Source organism: Trichophyton rubrum (genome assembly GCF_000151425.1).
Source record: "Trichophyton rubrum CBS 118892 genomic scaffold supercont2.2, whole genome shotgun sequence".
Classification (NCBI taxonomy): domain Eukaryota; kingdom Fungi; phylum Ascomycota; class Eurotiomycetes; order Onygenales; family Arthrodermataceae; genus Trichophyton; species Trichophyton rubrum.
In genome coordinates this window covers 542,408-566,745 of record NW_003456427.1, presented here as the reverse complement: position 1 = coordinate 566,745, position 24,338 = coordinate 542,408, and the positions used below count along the sequence as shown (strand labels likewise).

At 51.3% G+C, this 24,338-nt stretch overlaps 10 protein-coding genes across 10 annotated transcripts; 5 read left to right on the top strand and 5 right to left on the bottom strand.

Annotated features, from left to right (window-relative positions):
• Nucleotides 1–520: 520 nt before the first annotated feature.
• TERG_01762 (sulfite reductase (NADPH) hemoprotein, beta-component) lies at nt 521–3,998 on the top strand (the record flags this gene model as incomplete). The annotated part of the gene is made up of 2 exons (XM_003236992.2): nt 521–3,910; nt 3,978–3,998. 2 exons carry the CDS (start codon nt 521–523, stop codon nt 3,996–3,998), a joined length of 3,411 nt encoding a protein of 1,136 aa, XP_003237040.2.
• Nucleotides 3,999–4,609: 611 nt separating this feature from the next.
• TERG_01761 (uncharacterized protein) lies at nt 4,610–5,773 on the bottom strand (the record flags this gene model as incomplete). Its single annotated transcript, XM_003236991.1, has 3 exons — nt 4,610–4,806; nt 4,870–5,324; nt 5,385–5,773. The coding sequence occupies 3 exons, from the start codon at nt 5,771–5,773 to the stop codon at nt 4,610–4,612; spliced, it is 1,041 nt and encodes a 346-aa protein (XP_003237039.1).
• A 1,119-nt stretch (nt 5,774–6,892) lies between these two features.
• On the bottom strand, nt 6,893–7,721 carry TERG_01760 (uncharacterized protein; the record flags this gene model as incomplete). The annotated part of the gene is made up of 2 exons (XM_047747802.1): nt 6,893–6,963; nt 7,025–7,721. 2 exons carry the CDS (start codon nt 7,719–7,721, stop codon nt 6,893–6,895), a joined length of 768 nt encoding a protein of 255 aa, XP_047603767.1.
• Nucleotides 7,722–8,604: 883 nt separating this feature from the next.
• Nucleotides 8,605–9,803, top strand: TERG_01759 (uncharacterized protein; the record flags this gene model as incomplete). The annotated part of the gene is made up of 1 exon (XM_003236989.2): nt 8,605–9,803. Exon 1 carries the CDS (start codon nt 8,622–8,624, stop codon nt 9,801–9,803), a length of 1,182 nt encoding a protein of 393 aa, XP_003237037.2. The 5' UTR covers nt 8,605–8,621.
• On the bottom strand, nt 9,478–12,301 carry TERG_01758 (uncharacterized protein). The gene is made up of 2 exons (XM_003236988.2): nt 11,120–12,301; nt 9,478–11,050 (listed from the first exon to the last, which is right to left on the bottom strand). Exons 1-2 carry the CDS (start codon nt 11,890–11,892, stop codon nt 10,105–10,107), a joined length of 1,719 nt encoding a protein of 572 aa, XP_003237036.1. The 5' UTR covers nt 11,893–12,301; the 3' UTR covers nt 9,478–10,104.
• A 74-nt stretch (nt 12,302–12,375) lies between these two features.
• TERG_01757 (uncharacterized protein) lies at nt 12,376–16,410 on the bottom strand (the record flags this gene model as incomplete). Its single annotated transcript, XM_003236987.2, has 9 exons — nt 12,376–13,372; nt 13,447–14,199; nt 14,250–14,379; nt 14,439–14,485; nt 14,546–14,900; nt 14,958–15,066; nt 15,125–15,454; nt 15,512–16,347; nt 16,395–16,410. 9 exons carry the CDS (start codon nt 16,408–16,410, stop codon nt 13,141–13,143), a joined length of 2,808 nt encoding a protein of 935 aa, XP_003237035.1. The 3' UTR covers nt 12,376–13,140.
• Nucleotides 16,411–16,694: 284 nt separating this feature from the next.
• On the top strand, nt 16,695–17,516 carry TERG_11756 (uncharacterized protein; the record flags this gene model as incomplete). The annotated part of the gene is made up of 3 exons (XM_047750819.1): nt 16,695–16,736; nt 16,792–16,821; nt 16,965–17,516. The coding sequence occupies 3 exons, from the start codon at nt 16,695–16,697 to the stop codon at nt 17,514–17,516; spliced, it is 624 nt and encodes a 207-aa protein (XP_047605499.1).
• A 46-nt stretch (nt 17,517–17,562) lies between these two features.
• TERG_11755 (uncharacterized protein) lies at nt 17,563–18,968 on the top strand (the record flags this gene model as incomplete). Its single annotated transcript, XM_047750818.1, has 3 exons — nt 17,563–17,574; nt 17,666–17,831; nt 17,893–18,968. 3 exons carry the CDS (start codon nt 17,563–17,565, stop codon nt 18,966–18,968), a joined length of 1,254 nt encoding a protein of 417 aa, XP_047605498.1.
• Nucleotides 18,969–19,285: 317 nt separating this feature from the next.
• TERG_11754 (uncharacterized protein) lies at nt 19,286–19,816 on the bottom strand (the record flags this gene model as incomplete). The annotated part of the gene is made up of 1 exon (XM_047750817.1): nt 19,286–19,816. The coding sequence occupies one exon, from the start codon at nt 19,814–19,816 to the stop codon at nt 19,286–19,288; it is 531 nt and encodes a 176-aa protein (XP_047605497.1).
• Nucleotides 19,817–20,703: 887 nt separating this feature from the next.
• TERG_01755 (uncharacterized protein) lies at nt 20,704–24,338 on the top strand (the record flags this gene model as incomplete). Its single annotated transcript, XM_003236985.2, has 2 exons — nt 20,704–21,387; nt 21,474–24,338. The coding sequence occupies 2 exons, from the start codon at nt 20,704–20,706 to the stop codon at nt 23,895–23,897; spliced, it is 3,108 nt and encodes a 1,035-aa protein (XP_003237033.1). The 3' UTR covers nt 23,898–24,338.

Genomic DNA, 24,338 nt, shown 5'->3' with positions numbered 1-24,338 from the left:
CGGAGGGCCCGTCATCAATCCTGCCTCGGCTGATACATCGCTCCCTATTCCGTCTCCTAAATCTGCGGCTCCTAGCGTCGACCCATCTTCAGTGGGTTCCTCACGACGGGGCAGTATTCTTGACAGCCATGTCCCCAGTTCATCTGCCACTACGGCTGAGACAATCACCACCCGTCCAGTCGATGCCGCAGACATCTTCCAGATAGTAAGCATTATCTGGGATGCCTTCTCGGCCAGAGTAGGTCGCAACTATCATGCCATTGAGTACTCGGGACCCCAAAACGCAAAACTAGCATTGTTCATCTTTGGTTCAACTGGTGTGTTTCTCGATAGCCTGAATGACCCGGCTCACAAGGACGAATTCAAGGATGTGGGCATCATCACCGCTAGACTTTACCGGCCCTGGATAGGCAGCCAGATACTCCGTGCTATACCGGATTCAGTCGAGCGCATAGCCGTGCTCGAACAGGTCCGCAAGACAACCAGATGGGGCCCGTCTTTCCTCGATCTCCTATCTAGCATGTCCCAGCCACCATCTAGCACCAGACCTACACCAACCCTCGTAGGCTACAGACTAGGATACGTAGAGCCTGCAACAGCCTCCCAAGCAATCAGGGGTGTCATCCAGAACCTCACATTGGAGGCACCAATTCAGAACCTCGACATAGGCACCGAGACCATTATCCAACCAGATACCCAGCTTCAACAACCTAGCCATGAAAATGCATACACCAAGATCCTGAACCAGCTGTTCAGTGACCGCTTGTACATTGCCAACCAGCTTGGCTCACAGAACGCAGGTATCTCCGCCACCATCGCCGCTTCACCAGAGTATGGTTTTGGATCCCTACTTGCCCGAAAGGAACGTCGTGTCAATCTCAAAAAGGATGTCGAAGAGGCTGTTCGAGCCAACGGGTTCACAAACGAGACTTCCAAACAGCTTCTGTCTAAATGGGCTTTGAATGAATCCAACTCCGCAAAAGCCAACCAGATTGCGCCAGATGTCATTGATGCTTTGGCAGCGGATGGTTCCGCTCCAGCTGAAGACCTGCTTCAGTCCAAGGAGCTATTCTTCAAGGAGTCCCAATGGCTCATTGGCTCCGATGCATGGGCCTACGACCTTGGAAACTCAGGAGTGCATCATGTTCTCGCCTCAAATGAAAATGTCAACATGCTCATTATCGACTCCCAGCCGTACTCTCAACGGACTGCCGCAGATCCCACACGCCGCAAGAAGGATATCGGTTTGTACGCAATGAACTTCGGTCATGCATACGTTGCGTCTGTCGCAGTATACAGCTCATATACCCAGGTCCTCCAAGCCATTGCAGAGGCAGAACAGTTCAACGGGCCTTCAGTCGTCGTTGCTTATCTACCTTACCATAAAGAAAGCGACTCCCCCCTCACAGTACTCCAGGAGACCAAGAAAGCAGTGGAAGCCGGCTACTGGCCACTGTACAGATGGAACCCTGAAAATGCCGAAAAGGGGCTACCTAATTTCTCATTGGACTCCGAAAGGATCAGAAGAGAACTTGAAGAATTCCTCCGTAGGGATAACCAGCTCACTCAGCTGATGAATCGTGAGCCCAAGTTTGCAGCAAGTTTATCAGAGTCATATGGCAGTGAAGTACGCGCTTTGAAGAAGAGAGCTGCGAAGAAAGCGTACGACCAGCTCATGGAGGGCTTGCTCGGTGCCCCTCTAACAATCCTGTTTGCATCTGATAATGGCAACGGCGAGAATCTGGCAAAGAGACTAGCTAACCGCGGTAAAGCCCGTGGTCTCAAGACCATGGTCATGGCGATGGACGATTACCCGATCGAAGACCTTTCGACGGAAGAGAACATCGTCCTCATCACCAGTACAGCAGGCCAGGGAGAGCTGCCTCAGAACGGACGTGGATTCTGGGAAACAGTCAAGAACGCAGGAGACCTCGACTTGAGTGCTATCAAGTATTCCGTTTTCGGCCTGGGTGATAGTCATTACTGGCCTCGAAAGGAAGACAAGCTATACTACAACAAGCCTGCCAAAGATATTGATGCTCGTCTCGCCTTCCTGGGCGGTAAAAAGCTGGCTGATATCGGCCTAGGCGACGACCAAGACCCAGACGGTTATCAGACCGGATATTCAGAGTGGGAGCCAAATATTTGGAAGGCCCTAGGGGTGGATAACGTTGAAGGTCTACCTGATGAGCCAGCACCCCTGACCAACGAAGATATCAAGATCCAATCTAACTACCTTCGAGGAACTATTGCTGAGGGACTACGAGATGAATCTACCGGTGCTCTGGCAGAGAGTGATCTGCAATTGACTAAGTTCCATGGAACTTACATGCAAGACGACCGAGACTTGAGAGAGGAACGAAAAGCCCAGGGCCTCGAGCCAAAGTATAGCTTCATGATCCGCTGTCGTCTCGCAGGTGGTGTAGCAACCCCTTCGCAATGGCTGCAGATGGACGAAATCAGTAGCGCACAGGGCAACGAGACGATGAAGCTTACGACCCGACAAACATTCCAGTTCCATGGTGTCGTTAAGGGGAAACTACGAGCAGCTATGCAGGCGATCAACCGGGCGTTAATGTCTACCATTGCTGCATGCGGAGACGTCAACAGAAACGTCATGTGCAGCAGTCTTCCTGAGCTGTCTACATACCACAGCGAAGTCCATGCTGTGTCGAAACTTATCAGTGACCATCTTCTTCCCGCTACCACCGCCTATCATGAAATCTGGTTGAAAGACGAGAATGATAACAAAGTACAGGTTGCAGGAGACGCTGTTGTGGACCACGAACCACTCTATGGGCCAACATATCTTCCTCGAAAATTCAAAATAACGATCGCCATACCGCCTCATAACGATACGGACGTTTATGCCCATGACATAGGCCTCATCGCAATCAAGGGCGCAGACGGCCATCTGGATGGATTCAATGTCCTTGTCGGCGGTGGCATGGGAGTCACCCACAACAACAAAAAGACATACCCCCGGACAAGCAGTATGCTAGGCTACGTCCCCGCCAAACAAGCACATATCGTCTGTGAGAAAATTATGCTCGTCCAGCGCGACCATGGCGACAGGAAGAACCGCAAACACGCCCGAATGAAATACACTGTCGACGACATGGGCGTCGACGTCTTCAAGGGCAAAGTAGAAGCCTTACTCTCTGAAGACCTTCGATTCGCTGAACCCCGTCCCTTCAAGTTCGACTCCAACGTTGATACTTTCGGCTGGATCAAGGATGAAAAGGGTCTAAACCACTTCACTTGCTTTATCGAGAACGGTCGCGTAGAAGACACCTCTGACTTCCTCATGAGAACCGGTCTGCGTGAAATCGCCAAGTTGAACAAGGGCGAATTCCGCCTCACTGGAAACCAGCACGTCATCATATCCAACATCAAAGACGAAGATCTACCGCAGGTCAAAGCCCTGATGGCAAAATACAAGCTGGACAATACATCCTTTAGTGGCTTGCGCCTCTCGTCCTCGGCCTGCGTTGCTTTTCCCACATGTGGTCTTGCGATGGCTGAGTCTGAACGATACTTACCCATTCTCATCACGAAGGTAGAGTCGTACCTTGAAGAGAATGGCTTGTCGCGGGAAAGCATCGTTATGCGAATGACTGGCTGCCCCAATGGATGCGCTAGACCTTGGTTAGCGGAGGTCGCCTTCGTGGGCAAGGCGTATGGAGCATATAACATGTACCTTGGCGGAGGATACCATGGCCAACGACTAAACAAGCTCTACCGCTCTTCAATCAAGGAAACTGAGATTCTCGATATCATGAAGGGTTTGCTGAAGAGGTATGCTCTTGAACGCCAAACGGATGGTGACCAGCCTGAACGGTTTGGAGATTGGTGTATTCGTGCTGGTATCATTAAGGAGACCACCGAGGGCAAAAATTTTCACGAAGGGGTAAGTTGAACATCAGCCTAGCGCTTATTCTTCCTGTCGTCGCCTCTGCTAACCATCCCGACTGTAGGTTGCTGAGGACGAAGAGTAGATATATAAAATAAAATGCTTGTTCTTTTGGGTATCCTTTGGCCTCTAGACATGGTTTCGGGTTTCGGCTTCCACTTCCTCTTTCCTTTTTCCATCATCAATGGCGTTGGCTAGGAAGTCAGAGGAAGATTTGGTCTTTATTTTTCTTGCTTGTATTTTGAAAACAGTTCCCGTCTTATCATGCTAGTTACCGGCCAAGTTTCTTCGTGTAATTAAGACGTCATAATGCCTTGCTGTATCACCAGTCGTCCAAGGGGGTATATTTGCTATTTCACCCATGCATATTGCCGTGTATACTCTGCCAACTCACTCTTCAAGTCATTCATGTCCAACACATCGATAACAGTGGTGGGCGGAGACGTTGATTTTATTTACCAACAAGCGGTTGTATAATTTGGCCTACCCTTACTACTGGCGGGTGAAATCGCTAACTGCTCACAACGTTCAATTGGAGAATGTTACCAGCACTTTCAAGAAACGGGTATCTACAACATAATTACTACAGCGGCTTGTCGCCGAAATAGCAAAGGAGAAAACTCTAGATCGCTTATGCCCCCCCATACCCAGCCAGATAAACTCCAGAAGAAATAGAAACTCAAAGAAAGCGTCCTCCTATTCTGGCCCGGACCAGTGTCTGTCTTCATTATCCCAACCTACCTTCGGCCATCCCTTAGGAAGATCCGCGTACTTAGGCAGGAAATACTGGCCATCGCAGCGTTTAGACTGGCAGGTCATATGGCATAATCCGTACATTTTGCAGTAGCAAGTACTAGCGTTGGGACAATGTATGGCTTTCTTGCCAAACATAACTAAGTGATTCCATATTAGCGCAAAGTTGCAAGTTAGATATACGTGTTGTGAGTATGACATACTGTGCCATGAGTACTCGAACACGCGCCCGCTTAGTTGATCGCTGAGTTCGCTGTCGAGTAGCCATTTCCGATAACGAATGTAATCCGACTTTGGGCGTTGCTGTATTATTTCTCGACGCACGGCAAATTGCGAGCAGCATGCAACGCCCACGGTTTCCGGAACGCCCTGGTCTGGGAATAGTTGTTCAAAGGATTTCTTGTAGACATGTTTTGATGATATGTGTTCGTTGGGTAGGAATACAATGGCATCCACCCAGGGTCTGATAGCGGAGGGACAGCCTAGAGCCCAGTCACAGCGTAAGTTAGTATAACCTTCCTCCTTGAGGTGGTCGAGACGGAACTGCTGTAGGAGGTTGAGCGCGTCGTAGTTGGGGTCGTCATTGTGCCATTGGAACCGCTGCGCATGGTGAAAGAACACGTTGCCGGGAAGTGAGTCGTAGCGGTCAATTAGGTATCTGGACGCTCAATTAGAATCATGACTGTATAACTACTTCTCAAAAAACAAGGTAGCCTACGTTAAGAATACCATCGCTTCCCTTCCTTTATCTTGCGGAACAGTCAACTCGGCAGAACTGTTATCCACGACATATATGTTCTTCTTCCAGTTTGGAAGGTAATCGTGTAGCCAAGTGACATTCTCACTTTTCTTGCTAGCTATAACCATTTCAACGGTATTATCGTCTTTTCTAGCCGCCCGGGGAACGTATGGTTTTGTTGGTTTGCCTCCATGGCTGCCGTGACGAAACCGATGTCCATACCGAGAATATGGCAATGCGGTCTTCAGCGGTATGATGATATCAAAGCTGCACAGGGATAAGTAGATAATAGCAGTCAGAATCAACGCAATAAGCAGATGAAGGCGCCTTCGAGTCCATCGCTTCGCCATGAAGCTGCTGAACGCCATTTGTGCTGAGTGAATGGGAAACATGAGACAAAGCAACAAGATAACCAAGAAGTTATCTAGAGTTATAAGCCTGACCTTATGAGGATGCCATTGTCATTTAAACGGGACAAAGGAGAGTAGATAGGGTGCCGCAAGCCTTAAGAAGCCTTTAAGGACTGGGAAAGCAGCCTTCCTTGCCAGCGCTGATAAGGCGCATGGAGTGACTAAGTGGGGAGATTATTCTCCAACCCTCTAGTTCTAGGGCATTTAATGAAAAAAAAGTAATTTTTATGTCACCTAGCCCCTCATCTCCCACTTTAGGTAGTTCTGTACCTTGTACTCCATGGAGTTGTAATGGTAACACTATGTGTGTCCACATAAACTAGCATCCAACATATGGAAGGAGGAGGAAAAAATAAACTTCGGGAAACCTTAACTAGGTAGTTAGTTAAGCTAGCGCGGCCCGAGCTTTCCCCTTTAGACGGGCGGCTATTTTAGACTTTGCGCTTACGATCGAACGCGTTTAATGTTCAATATAAATAGCGTTTATAGATTGATAAAGCATGATTCGTTTACCGAGGTGATTAGTAGCTGAAGGATACAAATCATTCAATATTGCGGCATTTATAGTAGCTTGAAGGATTAGACTGACCTCATAATCAAGAAAAAGACGCCATTAAGACCCACCACATACATACCTGACTCTACTTCATGCCTAGAGCTAACACCCACTGCCACAGTGAGACCGAAGCTGCAGAAAGCTGTGGCAATGCCGAAAATTGGGGTCTGAATCGGGGGCATTGTATTTCTCGAAGCCAGCCATTCCATGACCATGTTGTTTATAGCCATATACAGGAAATTGGATTAGATGGCATTCAATCTATTTATGACCTTGAACGTCGGCCACTGGGTTTAGGGTATGATAACTTATTCATAGCCTATCTAGCTTTCGCGTCTAATCAGAGCAGTCAACGTATCATATCATCAAACATAATGAAATATCGAAAACATTTAACATCTTCTCTGGACCCTCTATAATCTCGTGAGAACAGTGGTAATACAGGATAAAGGATATTTAAGGGGTATTGAATACGAAAATCCCGGCCATTAATATATGTACAATAGGAAAGGGAAGAACATTTAATCTTCATCCATCTTGGTGAATTCCCCAAGTAGAATATCATCAGGAGCCGGGCCACGGGTATTCCGGACTGAACATTGAGTTAGCAATTCTGCTCAACTAAAAGTACTCTGTAGGAATAAAAGACTCACCCCATTCAGTTTCGACTCTCAGGAAAATCCAAAGCCATCGTCTGATAACTTCTAAAAACATAAGAGCAAACACTCCGCTCTCCAGATCGTTGACCCAGTTCAATCGTGTGGTTAGTCGGCTGAGCCAGGTAAATCGTAGGACCAGGTCAATCACAATGGCAGAGTAGTAGATGGCATTGGCGTGGAAGAAACGATTTGCGCGAAGCCCAAATGGGTGCGGGTTTTCCTCTCTCAGAGTAGAAGTAGGACGGAACTGGCCCACGATATCGGAGAAAAGACAGAGGTCCCAATCCTTGTCGATATCCCAATAGAAAGTATATGAGGAGTTGATGATGGCAGAGAGTATCCTGCTTGAAGTTAGAAGCAGGCTTAAGGGGAGCGTAGAGTAAAAATGAGCATACCATAGTTTATGCAACGTTTCTTCGCTCACTCCGATGATGGACGCATCATAATTGCGCTGTAGCATAGTCAAAGCAATCACAGGCAGTGCTGTAGCGTATTTAGCAGCATTGGCAAGATGCTGACCACCCCAGCCATCAACACGGCGATTCCCACGTCTATATACTCGGAAGAATTCGATCAAGCATTGTCGTAGCCGGATGATGCTCGGAACAGCGATGAGTAAAGGTACCGCTATATGGCCACCACAAGCTCTATCAGGTATGCTGGTGCTGGAGGCATCACTCGAGATGAACATGCACGAGCTCACGAAAAGGTCTCCGATCACTTTGGAGTAGCTGGTAAGCACATCAGCAAGTATGATATCGCCGAATTTGCCATCCTGGGATTCAGCAAGTCCCCCTAAGCTGACACGTTTGAGCGTGGTCAAGAATCTGTATCTTCCTCCACGCGAGAGACGATGGAGCGGGAACGCAAGTAGTACAATAAAAAGGAACAGGTATGATTGCGGCAAAACCTCCCAAGCAATGACTCGTGCTGGGTCGCCGTACGTAATGAACCAGAATGCGAGAAGGGAGATAGCTAGCGGAATGGAAAGGAGGGTTGCAAGGTGGTATGTCGACCGGTGAACGGTAACGGTGCCGGCGGTATTAGGTCGAGATGGATATCGTATTAAAGCCGGGACATCCTAGGAAGAATTAGCCCCTGGTGTGGGCAAGCAAGAGCAGAATAGATGACGTACTATTTTGACAGCCGTGAGGTACTGGACGTTCAATCCCCATCCCCACACGCCTAGACGGGTATTAGATGGCTAGTCCACTGGGGCGTTTCGGCTCTTAGTTCAACATACCAGCGACTAATATAACGGCAACACGATAAGGCAGAGGCAAGACAAGACTGAACCCGTCTAGCTTGGGGGACTCTAGAGTGCCAGACTCCATATTCCATCGAAAACCACTGGCTGGGCCAAAAAGGAAACAAAACGAAAGGAAAGACAAAAGCGCAAAGACAGGAAACAAGAAGACGTTGAACCACCAACCAGTTTGTTTCGTCTTTTGTTGATTCTTCTTGGTTTCTCCAACTTTTTGACGCTTTTTAATTTTTTGAGCCGCAAAATCGTCACGGGAAGTCACGTGAAAGCTTATCACAGGCCGAGGTAAGTTTTGACATCAGAAAGAAACGCCAGCGAGAAGACGAGATGATAACGAGAAATAAGGGTTGCTGCAGACGGCGGAGAATACCAATATCAACAGACAAGATGTCGTCGGATAGCCTGTTTGACTCGTCCATGGCGGATGCGGCGCTCAGCAAGACGCCCAAACCATCCTACTTCTTCCCTTGGGCGACATCCCCGGATATCATCCGCGCGCACGAGAAAGACAACTACATCACCAGCACGCTCTCCACACAAGCCCAGTCCATCATCCGCACCCTCCGAGGCCAACAATACGCCCATGCTCATTCTGACGCCATCAAGCATGCCATTGAAGTACTCTACCTCTCCCTCACAACGCTGCTGGGCAACAGGACCCTAGGCGAAGAATACTGCGATGTAGTACAGCTTGAAGACGATACGCTACAGCTTCCGAGCCTAGGTCGAAGGGCAGGATATATCGTTAGCTCGATACTGGTGCCTTCTATTTTACAGCGCTTACTACCTTCGTTTCGACGAAAGTTACGAATTAAGCTTGAACGAAGCATTGCGCGGAGACAGGCTAGGCTTGAGTTGGAGAAGGGGAATACCAAGAAGAGAAAAGAAGCAGGCTTTTCGTTACGGGTTCAGCGATATATCCTTGAACATTTGAACTCGATTACATCTCTTTCACCTTTCTTTGCTGTGAATTTGGCAGCGTTTTACTTCTCGGGGGCATATTATCATCTATCCAAACGGGTATGGGGGTTACGATACGTATTTACCAAACGCATCGGCGATAGCGAGGAGAGGATCGGGTATGAAGTCTTGGGAGTACTGCTTGTATTGCAAATTGCTGTGCAGGCGATCGTGCACGCGAAGGAAGTTATCGAGTCGATTCAGCTGGAGGAGGCAGGGCAGGTATCTGCCACGGACTCGGCGGCTAAGGGTGCGGGAACACCTGGATTGAAGAGTATCAGCATGCCGGACGGAATGACATTGCTGGCACCGGAGGAAGCGAGGTATGATATGTCTGTTGAGAAAGATGCTCTGGCCATGTCATGGATACCTGCCGGGCCACAGAGGAAGTGTACTCTCTGTCTTGACCCGTTTAAAGACCCAAGTGTATCGACGTGTGGGCATGTCTTTTGCTGGACGTGTATACGGGACTGGGTGCAGGAGAAGCCGGAGTGTCCTTTATGCAGACAGGAAGCTATTGCGTCGAAGATATTGCCTTTACGGGGATGATAGTAATGACCTTTGAAAGCCTATATATATGTGTGTGTGACTAGCAGATATACCCTTTGTATCAATATACCCTAATCATTTGTCTCATTAAGAAACATCTCTATACGGTGTAGCTTATCTGGTCATTATCATAACAGCGTGATGCATTCATGTGTGGCCCGAGATTGACCAATCCAGCTTCCTCCAGGGGTATCAAGAAGCTCCAAGTCCAAAACAACGAAATAACTGAACAACGAAAGATGAGAAAGCCGGAATACATCTCTTGCTAAAACGGAGCAGCAGAAAAGTAAATACCGAGAAATCAATTATGGGCAGTGGAGGGCCGTTCTTCTTTTCGACCATTCGTATGTTCGTAGTCTGCTTCCAGCCACCGCTTGTATCTGCCCTTAGGATTCTTTAGACCATTCATAAACCGTTTAGTCTTGGCCGGGTTGTTATTCGAGTTTATGCCATTCTCTCTTTCATTGATATCCTCTTCATCTGAACTTGATAGAGATGAGAGAGAGAGGGAAGATGAGCTCTTTTGCAGGTACATCATTCTATGGCTAGACTTGTTCTTTATCTCACGCCGCTTGCCCTTGAGTTTGGCCATGCGCGTGGCATCAGTCTGGGAATCTAGGGTAGATATCTTTAGGCCGGGTAGATTGTGAGTTAGAAACTCTTGTAAGAGAGGCAAGAGTCTACCATTGGGCCGATAAGTACCACTGTCGTTGTCGATGATGAGTTCGTAATGTGCTGGGTCGGTAGATGGTTCGTGTTCAGATTCTGAGGCTTCTGTTTCGGCAGAGGTGGAACGACGGTGCCGGTGATTATCATGGGAAGAAGACTTATCGCCTGAGATCTTGCGAACGAAGAATTCACCGGAGTAAGCGATGTAGATTGATACATCGCTGTGCATGGTATGTTTGCTGAGCAGGTCGATTCCAAACTCCTTGCCAGTCTCTGTAAAGCGCCATTGGCCGTCTAGAGTGATGACGTAGGTGAAAATACGCCCGCCCTGGCCGTACTGGACAAACTCGAGGAAGAGCTTTGTCAGATCGATGCAGGGCTCGGGGAAGACACCGTAGACAGTGCTGTGATCGTATGTGTAAATGCGTTCATGCTGGTGGTGCAATGCATGATTGAGCAAACGGCCCCTGAGGCTTTTCGCAGTGAACATGCCAGCCACGAAGGGACGGAATTCAACGTAACGATGATACAGTGGTGTCGGCACGGGTCCAGTCAGCTGTATCTGCACCGCTTGGAAGCTATTCCCGTCAGCATCATACCATTTCATTTGATATTTAGGTAACGTCTTAAGGCATGGGTCAACTTACTTGTACCGGGAAACAGACGGCTTGCCATCCTTGCTCTTGACCTTGTCTTTTGTGCCTGCTAATCTGCCGATCAGCGGAGAGAAATGCTTGGTCCAGTGGTTTGGTCCAACAGTGTATAAGTGAGCTCCTTCATTTCCGGGTGTTCTACCCAGACACTCAACGCTCATGTACAGCATTCCTTCATTATCGACATGCTTAGAGAATGCCGAGGCAATGGTTCGTAGCAAGTAAGCTCTCTGACTACCCATGCGCTTCCTGATCTTGAAACCCTGCTGCTTTATACCTGGCCAGGATTCTGAAATGGTATCCCTGACTTCGACATAGGCGCTTCCCAGCCGGTCATCGCTATCGGCTAGATCCTCATCGTAGATACGACATTTTAAGTGGAAGCCGGAGGAGGGAACGTTTGCAACTATCCACTCGCAGTTCCATTCAGGGTTGATGGTACGTCTCACCGTGGGTGTGCGGAAGGAGAAAATAGGATCTTGTTTTGGATGGCGGGTGGGCAGACCGGTCTCGAGTATGGCGTTGATGTAAGGGTCGGAGGCCATGGTGCTGAGGTCACCTATGGGCAGGTGCTCTGCGCGGTGGAAGGTGAACTTGAGCGTCCATCCTGGCGGCGCGGGAGGCATGGGGGTGACATCATAGCCTCCTGCTGGGCCTGTGTGGTTTGCCGATGGCAGATGAGATTCTGAAGCCCGTCTCTGGCGTGAGTTTGCGTTTGTTCCATTGGTGGTATTCCCGTTTGTCTGTTCTGCGCCTAGGGCTGCCATGGTGGTGTGTATCTAGTATACCCACCAGAGCCACGTCTCAACGTACTTATGCCTATCAAGCAGTGTAAGTATGCGAAGAATATGATTGTATGTGAGAATAGGCGAGGAAGGGAGAGGAGAGGAAGAGAAACGACGCCAAACGAGGGGATATATTGCACACCCGCTAAGAATCAGTAGCAATCTCAAGAGAAGCGAGCCGGCAATGAGGGCATCAGCCCCCCTAAATGCTTGTTCACTTCCTGCGCCAGTCAGAGTTCGCACAGCAAAGGCCGTAGTGGAGCATGGCGTGTTCTCCCTGGCCCGTCACTAGCCACAGTTTTCGCTTCTCTGCCATCGCTCATTCGATTAGACGCCTGTTCAGTAGTGCATGGTGCGGTAGATGTGGGTGCAAGGTGGTGTAAGGCTGGTGGCTGGGAGGGCTGTCCCCTTGATCCCCTTGACCCCGGCTCGCTTCAGCTCCGATTTTCACTAGCCAGTGAATATATGAGCAAGTGCATGCGCGTTACGAGTTAGTTTGCCGGCTGCGCGCATATGCAATGAGAAGAAGGCCGGCAGAGGGTGCCAGCGGTTTCTGTGGTTACAGGAGGTGCGTGTCAGGCTGATGGAGTCGAATAATTTTCTGGCGGGGTCATCCGCTGGCCGTCGCATTGCGCGTTAGGTTACTCTGTTGGATAGACGATTGAGTGTTGGGTGGCTCAGCTGCAGTCGTAAGAGTGGCTATTCCTGTCGTTGCACGATGGATGTTGGTGATGTCAAAGGAGTCGCAGTTAGGAGGAGTCGTTAGTTGGATGTGAGGACGCACTGGCCACCCCGTGTTATTCTCCTGAACTGCTTCTTGGCTGCTCTCAAGGGATGAAAAGATGGACTTAACAACAGGAACTATCAGGACTTGAGACTAATGGAGGACCTAGCAGCGGTAGTTACATCATCTAGCCCGTCTATCTAGCCGTCTGATCCTGATCCCTCCGCCATGGCACCTTATCGGGGGATAGACACGGTGTCTACTTGCTGCCGCTGATCGACGGCGGGCGTGCCCATCCTCACTAACCAGGTCGGCCATTCTCTTCAGGGGCTCAACAGGTCAACTTCACCACGTTTGGACTTCGCCACCTCTAGCCAGGTCCCAAGGTTGAGTGGACAACTTTCAGGAACAACCTAAAGCTTGCTGTTCCTGAACCAAACATATCAAACGTTTCAGTTTCATATATGTACACATACAAAGTCATCTAAATTGGTTATGGGGAGAGATTAGTTTCCGCGGAAGAGGAACTGCATGTCCTCTGGCGTCAACCTCTCTAGCGCCTCGCTTTGGTCCTTGTTAATCGTGCCGTTGATCATGTTGGCTTTTTTCTCCTGCAGCAGGACCATGCGAGACTCGACGGAATCTTCGATGCACAGACGGGTGATCACGCAGGGGCGTCGTTGGCCGATTCGATGGCATCGGTCGGCGGATTGCCATTCTGCAGCTGGGTTCCACCATCTATGCCATTGGTTAGTTAGTGGGACGTAACTTTTATGTTGAAAGGGGGATTTTAAGGGAGAGAAACGACGTACGGATCGACGATGAATACCCGTGAGGCTTCGGTGAGGTTGAGAGCGACACCACCGGCCTTGAGAGAGACGAGGAATACCTCTGTATCGACGTTTTTCATGAAATAGTCGATGGACCGCTGTCGTTGGACAGGCGACATGCTGCCGTCTAGCATGACGGTGCTGATACCTGCTCTGTGTAGTCGCCATTCAACCAGCTGCAGCATGGAGGTGAACTGCGAGAAGACGATGGACTTGTTGGTGCGTTTCTTGTTTCGTAGTTGACACAGGTCGAAGACCAGCATCTCGATCTTGGTTGAAGAGGTCCAGTTCTCCATTTTGATGCGGTTGATGATGGAGTTCTTCTTGACGCCGCTTTCATCTTGTTCGATATCGGGCTGTTCAAAGTCGATGGAGAGCGGCAGGTGGCAGCGTGGACAGTCTGGCTCGGAGCCGTACTGGACCGAGGCCATGTACTCCTTTGCGCACTGGCGGCAGAATTCGTGTTTACATCGGGAACGAATTGGTTCCTCGGCGGGCTCGTCGCAGATGCAGCAGACCAGGATGTTCTGGCCGCCTTCTGCGTGTTTCTTGAGGATCAGGTCTGGATGATTAGCTACCTGGCGCATCTGCATGATTAGGCCGAAAATATTGGCATAGTTGTTGAGCATGACTCCGCGGCTGACGTAGCGGTCGAACTGGCGGGTAGTGTTGGTCATGATGCTTCGGGAGAAATCTTGCTCTATCTCTCCAAAGAACTCGCGGTGAATTTCGATTCTGCGGAGGTTAGAGTCATACTTTGGCAGAGTGGCTCTGAAGATACTTACCTCTTTGGGGGAAGTTCCATGGACGAAGTATGGTCTCTCTTTACTCGTCGAAGCATGATTCTGTCAGTGAGAAGGCGCAGTTTCTTCAAGGCGTCCTTGCGCTTTTCATCGTTGCCTCGAGTCTCGGTAACTACTATCCGTTAGTCTGGCATCTACCAAGGAAAAAAGCATCTCATAACATCAACTTACTTGGGTTGAGAATCTCTTGGTTGAATACGGAGACATGGTTGAATCCACTGATAGTCGAGATATGTCAGTATCTTCTTGACTTTAAGCTGAGTGTGATGGTGACATACCTATGATTGCAAAGAGTGCACTTCTTTTGTGTGTCCTGCGTCCAATGGAGAGCCTCGCAGGGACAATTCTTGCAGAAATAGCATGCAAACGGTTTGATTTCCAAGAAGCGAAGAAGAGAGAAGAACTCGCCGATTCGATTCTGCACGGGGGTTCCAGACAGACACCACTTGTACGTTGACTTTAGCGCGAAGCAGGCCTTGGCCACGCTGGTGGTACGCTGCTTGATATTATGGGCTTCATCGAGGATGAGGCGGTGGAATTCAATGGAGTGAAGCATGCTGGTGCCTTTAACCAGTCCACCGTCTCGTTTCCAGCCCTTGGTTTCCTTGCGATACATTGATTCTAAACCGGAATCTAAAAAAAGGGGGTTAAAAGATGAGTTGATCCAACTTGCAGGCCAGGAGAACATACATGATACCATGATGACGTCGTAGGTCTTGAGTTCTTTAGCTTTGACGTCCTTGACCTTGGAATTGGCGTTATGGTAGACAAACACTTTCAGCTTGCCGTCGGTATAGGACTAATGAAATGTCAGCTTGATCTTGTCTAGTATGGAATATTCAAGAAGTGGTGCTTACCTCTATTTCGGCCTGCCATTGCATCAAGGCCACAGGAGGGACGACGACCAACGAGGGCTTTCCAACAGGATAGTCTGACATCAGCAGAGAGACAGCCTGAATAGTTTTGCCCATGCCCATCTCGTCTCCAAGCAAGCCTCCCTTCCACTCCGACTCCTCCTGGGCTAGCATCCAGCTAAGTCCCTCGAGCTGGAAGGGCTTCAACTTCCTATTAATGCCTTCTGGCTGAGCAGCAGGAGGGGGCGTCAGGATAGGTTTCTGATCTAGCTTCTCCCACATATCTATAATTTGGGGATGTTGTCTCTCAAGCTTGATCCGTTCCTTCTGAGCCTGGCAGAAGGTTAGTATGACTTGACTGACATTAGAATCCCAGGAAGATGACCTTACCCTTGTAGGTTTGCTTGCTTCTAATGAACGTTGCAGGCGACGAAAGCGGGCACTCCGGTCTAAACTCGGGGCTAAATCATCTGAGTCTTCTGAGTCTGAGATTGAGCTTATGTCTGACAGCTGGCTCGAGTCCATGGAGTCAGTCACCATGCCCACCACGCTATTCTGGTCGGCGTCTGAGGGTGAGTCTTCTCGATAGCCCCTGGCCGTTCTCTTAGATGGCTTCTTGGGAGTATTTTTGATAACCTCCTCATTTATGCTGAACCACTCTTCTGAATCTGACTCTGGCTCTGACTCTGACTCTGACTCTTGCTCAGAGTCAGACTCAGAATCAGGTATGACAGGCCTAGCTTTTGAGCTGCCACGGGTGATCTTCTGTTTCTTCGCAGTAGGTCTGGCATTGTACTCTTCAGCCTGGAGTGCAGCAGCCAGTTTCTCATCGTCAATCGTATTTGGTCTGCTGCTGCTGGCGTTGGCTGTTCTCTTCCTGCTGTTCAAGCTGAGGGAGCTGTTCCTCAACTCTAGAGCACGAGCAGTAGCATTGACTCTTCTCGAGGCTCTAGTGCTCGACTCTGGCTCATTGTTCGGCGTTGCAGTGGCCGTAGTAGCGGGCGTGCTGTACCCAACGGGACTCTGGCCGGCCGTGGAGGACGAGGCCGAGGTCGAGGTGGTTGAGGCTGAGGCTGAGGCCGAGAGGCTGCCCTTTTTCACTGGGATGGCCACCATGATGTTTACCTGTCTCTTTGGCATAGACATGGGCGTCTCTGGCTCCTCTCTCTTGGATGCAGAGGCTACTCTGGAGCTGCGGCGGGTTGCTGCCTGGCCAAGGGGGGTTTCTGGCAGAGATTTAGCATGGATCCAGCCATGGAGAAGGAGTACCTACTTTTGCCATCCGCCATCGCACTGAGACTTCTTGTTAGTCTTTTATCTCCTCTCTATCCTTTTCTTTATCCCTTTTCTGCTTATTCTCTTCTTCTTCTCTTCTTCTTCACCTTTTTATGTCTTCTTCTTCCTCTTCTATCCTATAATATCTTTCTGTCTTGCCATCTCGTAACCTGCTAAGTCTCTGAAACGCGTAAGAAAAGTAAAATCGCGGCACGTGATCACGTGAATGCAAAAACCACTTAAAGACATCCATGAAGGACATAAAAAGGACTTCTAGAAGACATAAATCAGAGAGTAGATGATAAGAAGAAGACAAGTTAAGAAAAAGGGGCGAGAAGATGTGAGTGTGCCTCGAGTGAACATGCACTGCTTCTTCTATTGCTAACTAACTGTAGGTCAAATCCGAGACGCCGCATCCAGGGGCCGTGAGTCTGCTATATACCATGAAGATCTTAGATGAAGAGAAAGAAGAGCTAATAGAATGATGTAGACGCTCTGCATTAACTGATTTCCTAGCTGTAGGTGTCTCTCTACATCTATAAACGTGCGATAGAGCTGACAGGAGCAGGCACATAACATCTCTGCAGCTGATATCAGGCAGACAGCCAACCAGAGAGCCAGCCAGGCCCAGCGCCAGAACCAGGCAGTCCGGGCCCAGGAAGAACAGGAAGAAGCCAGGCTAGCAGGAGATGCAGCGCAGGAAGCACTAGCAGACAATGAAGCTGAAGCTGAGGCCGAAGCTGAGGCAGCAGCTGAAGCAGCAGCCCAGCAGGCCAAAGCCAGGAAACGCAAACGCACCGCAGCCACGGCAGCAGCAACAGCCAAAGCCAAGGCAATGGCAAAGGCCAAAGCGAGACGTCGAGGACAGGATGTCTCTGACGACGACGATGATGAGGACTACGAGGAGGCGTTTAACCAGGCACGCGTACCCGCGCCGGGCCAGCTGGCCAACTGCGAGCTGTGTGATAAGCGGTTCACGGTGACCGCGTACAGCAAGACGGGACCCGACGGCGGGCTCCTGTGCACCCCTTGCGGCAAGCAGATGGCGGCTGACGAGAAGAAGGCCCAAACCCAAGCCGAAGAGGCAGAGAGCCAGGGCGACGAGACAGATGAACAGTAACCTGCTGGACGGCATTGCGCAGCGGGGGGCATTTAGCTTGCTGGAGATGTGTATCAGGGTGGGTACTTTGTTTCTCCTCTCCTCCCCTCCCCCTTACTCCAGCTCCAGCTCCAGAGTTTCAGGAACAGGTATAACTGACGATGCTATAGCAAGTGGCAAACAATATCAACGATGTGGAGGAGTTTGGGGATCTGCCTGGGGAACTGCGGTTGCGGCTCAGCCAGATTCTGAGCAAGCGGCGGATGCTCACGCCGCGGACCCTGGGACTCTTTCTGCGCAGTGACGTCAACACGATTGATATCTTCGATGCAGCTAGTAAGTAGATATAACTACGGTATGATACTATCGGTGGTATGGAGTGTGCTGACTGTGGTAGAACTGGAGGAAGAGGACTTTCACAGGGTGTTTGCGACGATGCCGTTCCTGGAGCGAGTCAACCTATGCTGTGCAGGACAGCTCAAGGACGGTGTGCTGGAGTATGTGATGAGCCGCGAGAGCCACATCAAGCATCTGATCCTGGATGCCACCAATCTTGTGACAGAAGACTGCTGGCGGCGGTTCTTCCAGACGTGCGGCTCAAAGCTGGAGACCGTCAAGCTATCGTACCTGGACTGCGCCTTCAACGACGAGACTGTCGAGGTGATGGTCTCGAACTGCCCCAATCTACGCCGTCTGAAGCTGACGGACTGCTGGAAATTGACATATGACTGTCTCAAGTCTATAGCCAAGCTGGACAAGCTGGAGTATCTATCTCTGGACATGCGACATCGCCATGAGGAGGGCCACCCCGACTACAGGGTGGTGAATGAACGAGACCTGGAGAGCATCAATGCACTGTTGAAAGCGAGATGCGGCGGTCTTCGCACGCTCTCACTCAAGCACTTCAAGCCGATGGACAATTCCAGCCTGGCAATCATCCATGAGACTGCCCGGCACCTGAGCAAGCTGCGTCTATCCCACAACGAGACCTTTACTGACGCTGCACTGGCATCTCTCTTCACGGACTGGCCAAACCCGCCGCTGACCTTTATCGACTTTGCCAGCAACCGCTCCCTCGAGCCTCTATTTCTGATGCCTGGTGCTGGTAATGGTGACAATTCCGATTCCAATAGCAATTCTAACAACAACGACAATCCCGGCCTGGGCAGTGACGGCTTCCGAGCCATGATGTCCCACTCCGGCGAGAAGCTCGAGCATCTGACCATCTCGTCCTGCCGCCAGGTGGGCTTCAAGGCACTGGAGGAAGTCTTTGGCGAGGGCCAGACGTACCCTCACCTGCGCGAGATCGACCTGTCCTTCCACACGCGCATCGACGACGTGGTGATGCGCCGACTGTTCAAGGCCTGTCCGGCGCTGCGCAAGGTGATGGCCTTTGCATGCTTCAACATCGTTGCCGTCCAGCCGCCTGCCGGAGTAGCTCTGATCGGAGGCCTGAATGCGCACACCATGTAGAGACTTTCACTCATTCTTCTTACTTTTTGTCCTGTAACTCTACTTTTATGTACGTAGCAGAGTTGACATCTGGTTGACAACTACGACTCGCTGATCCATGGGCGCCCCTTTCAAACTCTGACATCAACCTTGACCTTCTTCTTCTTCGTCTTCGTCTTCTGTTTACCTTCTGCCTGTCCTCGCTGTCACTCGTCGCCGCCGTCACTGGAGACACGTAGGGGAGCCGTATATCAGCGTCAACTATCACCATCACCACCATCACCACCAGCAAGCCGTGACACAGCCAGCCAGACTATCACCGACCACGACCGACGATCTCAGTTCGTCGTCTTCGTCTGCTTCTCCGTCTTCCTTCTCGTCGATTCTTCATGCGTCCGTCTCTTCTTTTTTTTTATTTTTTTCAATGCGATTGTCTCTCGCTGAAAAAGCAAACATGGACACGCAGCATCATCCCAGCATCTCCCCCAGCAAGCTTCCCGACTAGTTATGTAGCTCCTCGCCTTTTTCTTTTCTTCTTCTTCTTCTCTTTTTTTCCCTTCATGCAGTCCTCGCTGATCTGATAGGCCTGCCCTGAGCTGTCCTCGACCTGGGCCTGGGACGAAGGCGAAGAGAGACGAAGTTGGCACCTGGGAAAGCCGACAGACCGCGAGCCAGAGAGTGACAGACGCTTGACAGGCGACAGGCGACAGGAGGCCTAGACAGACAGTTAGACAGCGTAGATACACATGCAAATAAAGTAGATATCGGCAAACAGGAGCACCGGCGACGCTGAAACCCGGCGTGGGGAGGACAGTGGACTCTTCTTTAGAGCCGTACCTTGACGACGACAGGCCTTTCTGGTCCTTCATCGCCACCTGCGGCAGACTTCGTCTTCTCTTCTTCGTCTTCTCTTCGTCCTCGTCTTCGTCTTCGTCGTCGTCGTCGTCGCCGCTTCAGCTCGTCTTTGCTGTCTCGCGCTGTGTAGAAGAAGAAGAAGAAGAGAATCCCTGCTGGCCTCGACTTTTTTGCTTCCTTTTGGCCCCTTTCGCTTCTTCTCTTCTCTTCTTCTTCTTCTTCATCTTCGTCTTCGTCTTCGTTCTTCGCCGCGACTCTCGGCCTCGCTTCTTGCTATTTATTCCTAATCTCTGCATTGGTTACTCTTATTACCCTTATTATTATTACTGTTATTCCCTTCTTGCGGTCTTTCAGTCCATCTTTTGCTGCGATGCCGGCTGAGACATTCTAGCAGGTCTGTAGAAGCACCGCCTCTTCTTTGCCTCTTCTTCTTCTTCTTCTTCTTCTTCTACTACTACTACTACTACTACTACTACTACTACTATTTATCTGCTTCTGCTTCTTCTGCTGCATCTTTATTGTCTTCCTTTGCTGTGTCTTTGTCTGTGGTGGCTCAGCTGTGCAGTGTCATGTCTCAGGTGAAGCCAGCATCACCACCTCCAGATAGAAGACAACAACAGCAGACACCCTGAAGAAAACACTGAAGAAAACACTGAAGAAAACACTGAAGAAAACACTGAAGAAAGACTGGAGAAAGACTGGAGAACAGACTGGAGACAGTGAATTGACTGCTGACCCTACCTAGGCTTGCTCTTCTTGCTCTCCTTGCCGCCTCCGACTACGCCTGAGACTCCGAAATAGCCATACCCCCATATACAAGAGATATAGACACCACACGGACAGCCAGAAGGAAAGAGATAGACAGAAGAGACACAGAAGAAGAGAGCCAGAGAGAGAAGACATGCCTATCAAGATACCCGGCTTCGGCCGCCGCAAGTCAGGCCCTGTCCTGGACGAGACGCCGCCGCCAGAGCCCTCGTTCCGCGTCTTCGAACGGCCGCCTCACCGGGCCAGTCACTCCTTCGACTCCGTCTCTGCGCTCAAGAAGTCCACGGCCACAGACGACCCGGACCCAGACAACATCTTTGCCGGCATCCAGAAGCCCGCCCCGGCCAGCAGCAGCACCTCCCACGTCCCCGGAACCGCCGTCAGCGCGAGAACCGGCAAGCTGGCCGGCTCCTCCAACGGCTCCTCCAGCAAGCAGCCCTACGACAGCTCCAGCGCCTCGTCCGCAAGGTACAGCTCCTCGTCCACCCTGCCTTCGTCGACAGACCACTCCCCCCACGATGCCATCCCAGTGCCGCCCATCCCGGAGTCGCCCTTCTCCTTCTCCATTCGCGCTTCGGGCAGGACGTTCTCCTTTGGCTCCAAGGCCTCCAAGACCTCGACGCCCCGGAAGTCTGAGAGCACCAACCGGGAACGGGCCATGACAAACAGCACCACCAGCACGGCTACTCCGCCAAAGCTCATGGAGACCGACCTCTCCCTCGAGGGCTCCGGCGAGATGGGCAACATCTTCGAGGGCGTAGGCGTCGACAAGCGCCGGAGCAGAGTGCTCGAGAACATACCAACCAATATTTCGCAGGTGAGAGACATTCCCACCTCTATCTACACCCCCTTCCCTACAATGGGTCACATATACGTCTAACGCTTGAGGTTTTACACTTATAGCCAGGGAGACCTGCTCCTAGTGTGCCGGCAAAGGATAGAAGGGTGGTGTCTCCTTCGCCCCTATCTCCCCTGTCCTCGAACCACAGCCGGAATTCTCGAGACAGCCTCATTGCGGCTGATGACTTTGCTCTCTCCCAGAAGCTCGCCAACCAATTACAAAACGTCGAGCTGAATGAGTCCAGCCCCAACAACGCCAGAGCTACTGCTGCAGCCTCGAGCATGCCCAATTCTCGCTCTACGCCCAACATCTACTCGTCGTCAGACCGGGACAGGTTCCGAGACCTCCGTGACCGTGATCCGGAAGTGTCCTCGCTCTTCTCTAGTGACAAGGACTTCTCCGCCGTGCCCCGTCAGCCGTACCACAGCTCTTCTTCCTTCCGCAAAAACATGCCCCCCAGCGCCTCCGTGAACTCCCACTATGCCTCCTCCCTCGCCTCGTCCAAGACCGGCAACAAGGTCATGACTCCCGCCCAGTTCGAGCGGTACCAGCAGCAAAAAGCCCAGAACGCCCCCAGCGAGCCCAGCTCCGACGAAGAAGACGTGATCGAAAGCGAAGACGACGAAGATGAGACCGAGAAGAGGAAGCAGGCCGCCGCCCAGAGACAGAAGCAGGAAGCTCACCTCTCTGTCTACCGCCAGCAGATGATGAAGATCACTGGCGAGCAGAAGAAGGCGTCCACCAACGGGCCGGCCGGAAGCGCTGAGTCTGTTGCCGGTAACCCGAACCGCAGATCGGTGCTCGACCCCATGGAGGTGGCCAACTCCAATAACAACAACAGTACCACCAATAATATCAATAATAATCCTAATATAAACACCGCCTCCAGCTCCCCCGGCGTCTCCCCGGGCCTCCCTCCAGGCGCTGGGCTCTCAAAATCCTCCCCTTCAGACGGCGAAGAAGACGACGATGTTCCACTGGGTATCCTCGCTGCCCATGGCTTCCCTCACCGCAACCGTCCGCCCACTCACCTGGCTGCGTCTCGCTCCAATCCAAACCTGAATGCATCCTTCCAGGCAGGGGCTGCCTCGATTGCAGGCATGCAGGAAGGCCCATCAAAACGAAGCACCCTGCCTGTCTTTGCCCGAAACCTGCCCAAGGACCCGTACTATGGCTCCAGCCTTGTCAACCCGTCCCATCGTGAATCCCTGGCTCTCGGCGGTGGTGCTCCGGGAGTGAACCTCAACACCGTCAATCTTGGTCCTCCAGGTCTTCCCCCCGGTGGTCTGGTCGGTGTCATTGCCTCTGAGGAACGAGCTCGTGCAATGCGTCGTGGCAGTCCTAATGCACAGGGCGTCTATGACCTGTCCCCGGCTCCCCAGGTCCATACCAACTTCCTTGCTCCACAGCCCCAGATGCAGATGGGCGGTCTCCTGGGACAGCTACAACAACATCAGCAAGCTCAGGCCGGTATGGTCAGCGGAATGAACACCAACGGGCTAATAGGTGGTGCTGGAACAATAAATCCCCATCATCATCACCACCCGTACCCGCAGGGAGGCAGCGTCGGTGGACCAGCAGATCAGACCCAGATGCAGGTCTCTCAGCAAATGACAAACATGATGCAGATGCAGATGCAATGGATGCAACAGATGATGCAGATGCAAGGGGCCCAGCAACAGCAGCAGCCTCCACCTCCAGGAGGCCCAATGCCAAACCTCAACATGAACGCAAGCTCCGCGTCTCTCTTGCAGCCGCCCAACCCCAACCAGCGGCCCTTCTCTATGGCCTCCACCTCCACGCCCTCTCAGTTCCGTGGGCCGCCACAGGTCGATCACCGGACCCTCAGCATGCTGGACCCGTCCACTGCCAGCGTCTATCAGAACCCCGGAAACCGCGCTTCGTTCCTCATGACGCCCGACATGTCTGGTCCCCCACTCGGCATGGGAATGGGAATAGGCATGGGCATGGGCGGCGGCTTGGGCTCCGGACCACCACCAGGCTACACTCCCTCCGTCGCCCCCTCTGAACGCAGCAACATCGGCGCTGCATCCCGCTACCGCCCTGTTTCAACCATCGCCCCTCAAGCCAATGGCGCCAACCGCTCCTCAACATTCACAGCCCACAATCTGCGGCCCTGGGCTGAAGAACGACCACCACCACTAGGCCAAATACTCGCCAACAAGTCAAATACCAACCTAAGCGCCACCACCCCTTCGACCTCCGAGACCACCCCCACCGTACGCCCCGTGAGCTCAATTAATCGCCGTGCGTCTCCAATGGGACTGGGTAACGGCAGTCGGGGATCTATAGCCGGTCTCCCAACCACGCCCGGAACAGGCGAAGAAGACGAAGACGACGAGCAGGGATGGGCTGAGATGATGAAGAACCGCGAAAAGAAGAAGACTGGCTGGAAGTTTAGGCGTGGCGGTGCCACCGGCCACGACGGCTCATTGGGCGACTACGTTCATCCTACCGCCATATAATATAAACCTGCCTAGCCTTACCTTACCCTGCCCCTTTTTCCCCCTGCTGCCGTAGCCGTATAGCGCAGCATGTTACGAGATGCGATGAGACGAGATGAGATGAGACGATGTGAAGTGCTGGAAGGTAAACCAGCCTACCTACCTAACTACCTTATCTACCTATCTGTTTGCTTTCTTTCTACGCGTTTATATTCAAATTCCCCCTTTTGCCCCTGCTTCCGCTTCTTTCGCCTTTGCTTGACCTGATCTCACCATGAAACATAAAAATCTCCCTTCATGTATCTGCACTTGAGCTTTGTTCCCGCTTACCCTCTTATCTCCTTTTAATTCCCCTCGCCATCCCGTCCTCTTTCCTTGATTCTCTTTCTCGGCGTACTGCATTTCATCTTGTTCTCTATATTTTCTTCTTTTACTACTTTTTTCATTTATAACCTCCCCCCC

What these genes read in the sequence shown, in the direction of transcription:
- TERG_01758 (XM_003236988.2), bottom strand. Translation starts at nt 11,892, where the DNA reads ATGGCAGCCCTAGGCGCAGAACAGACAAACGGGAATACCACCAATGGA. An exon ending in CCGTCTGTTTCCCGGTACAA is followed by an intron (nt 11,051 to 11,119) that starts GTAAGTTGACCC and finishes TGACGGGAATAG; the next exon opens with CTTCCAAGCGGTGCAGATAC.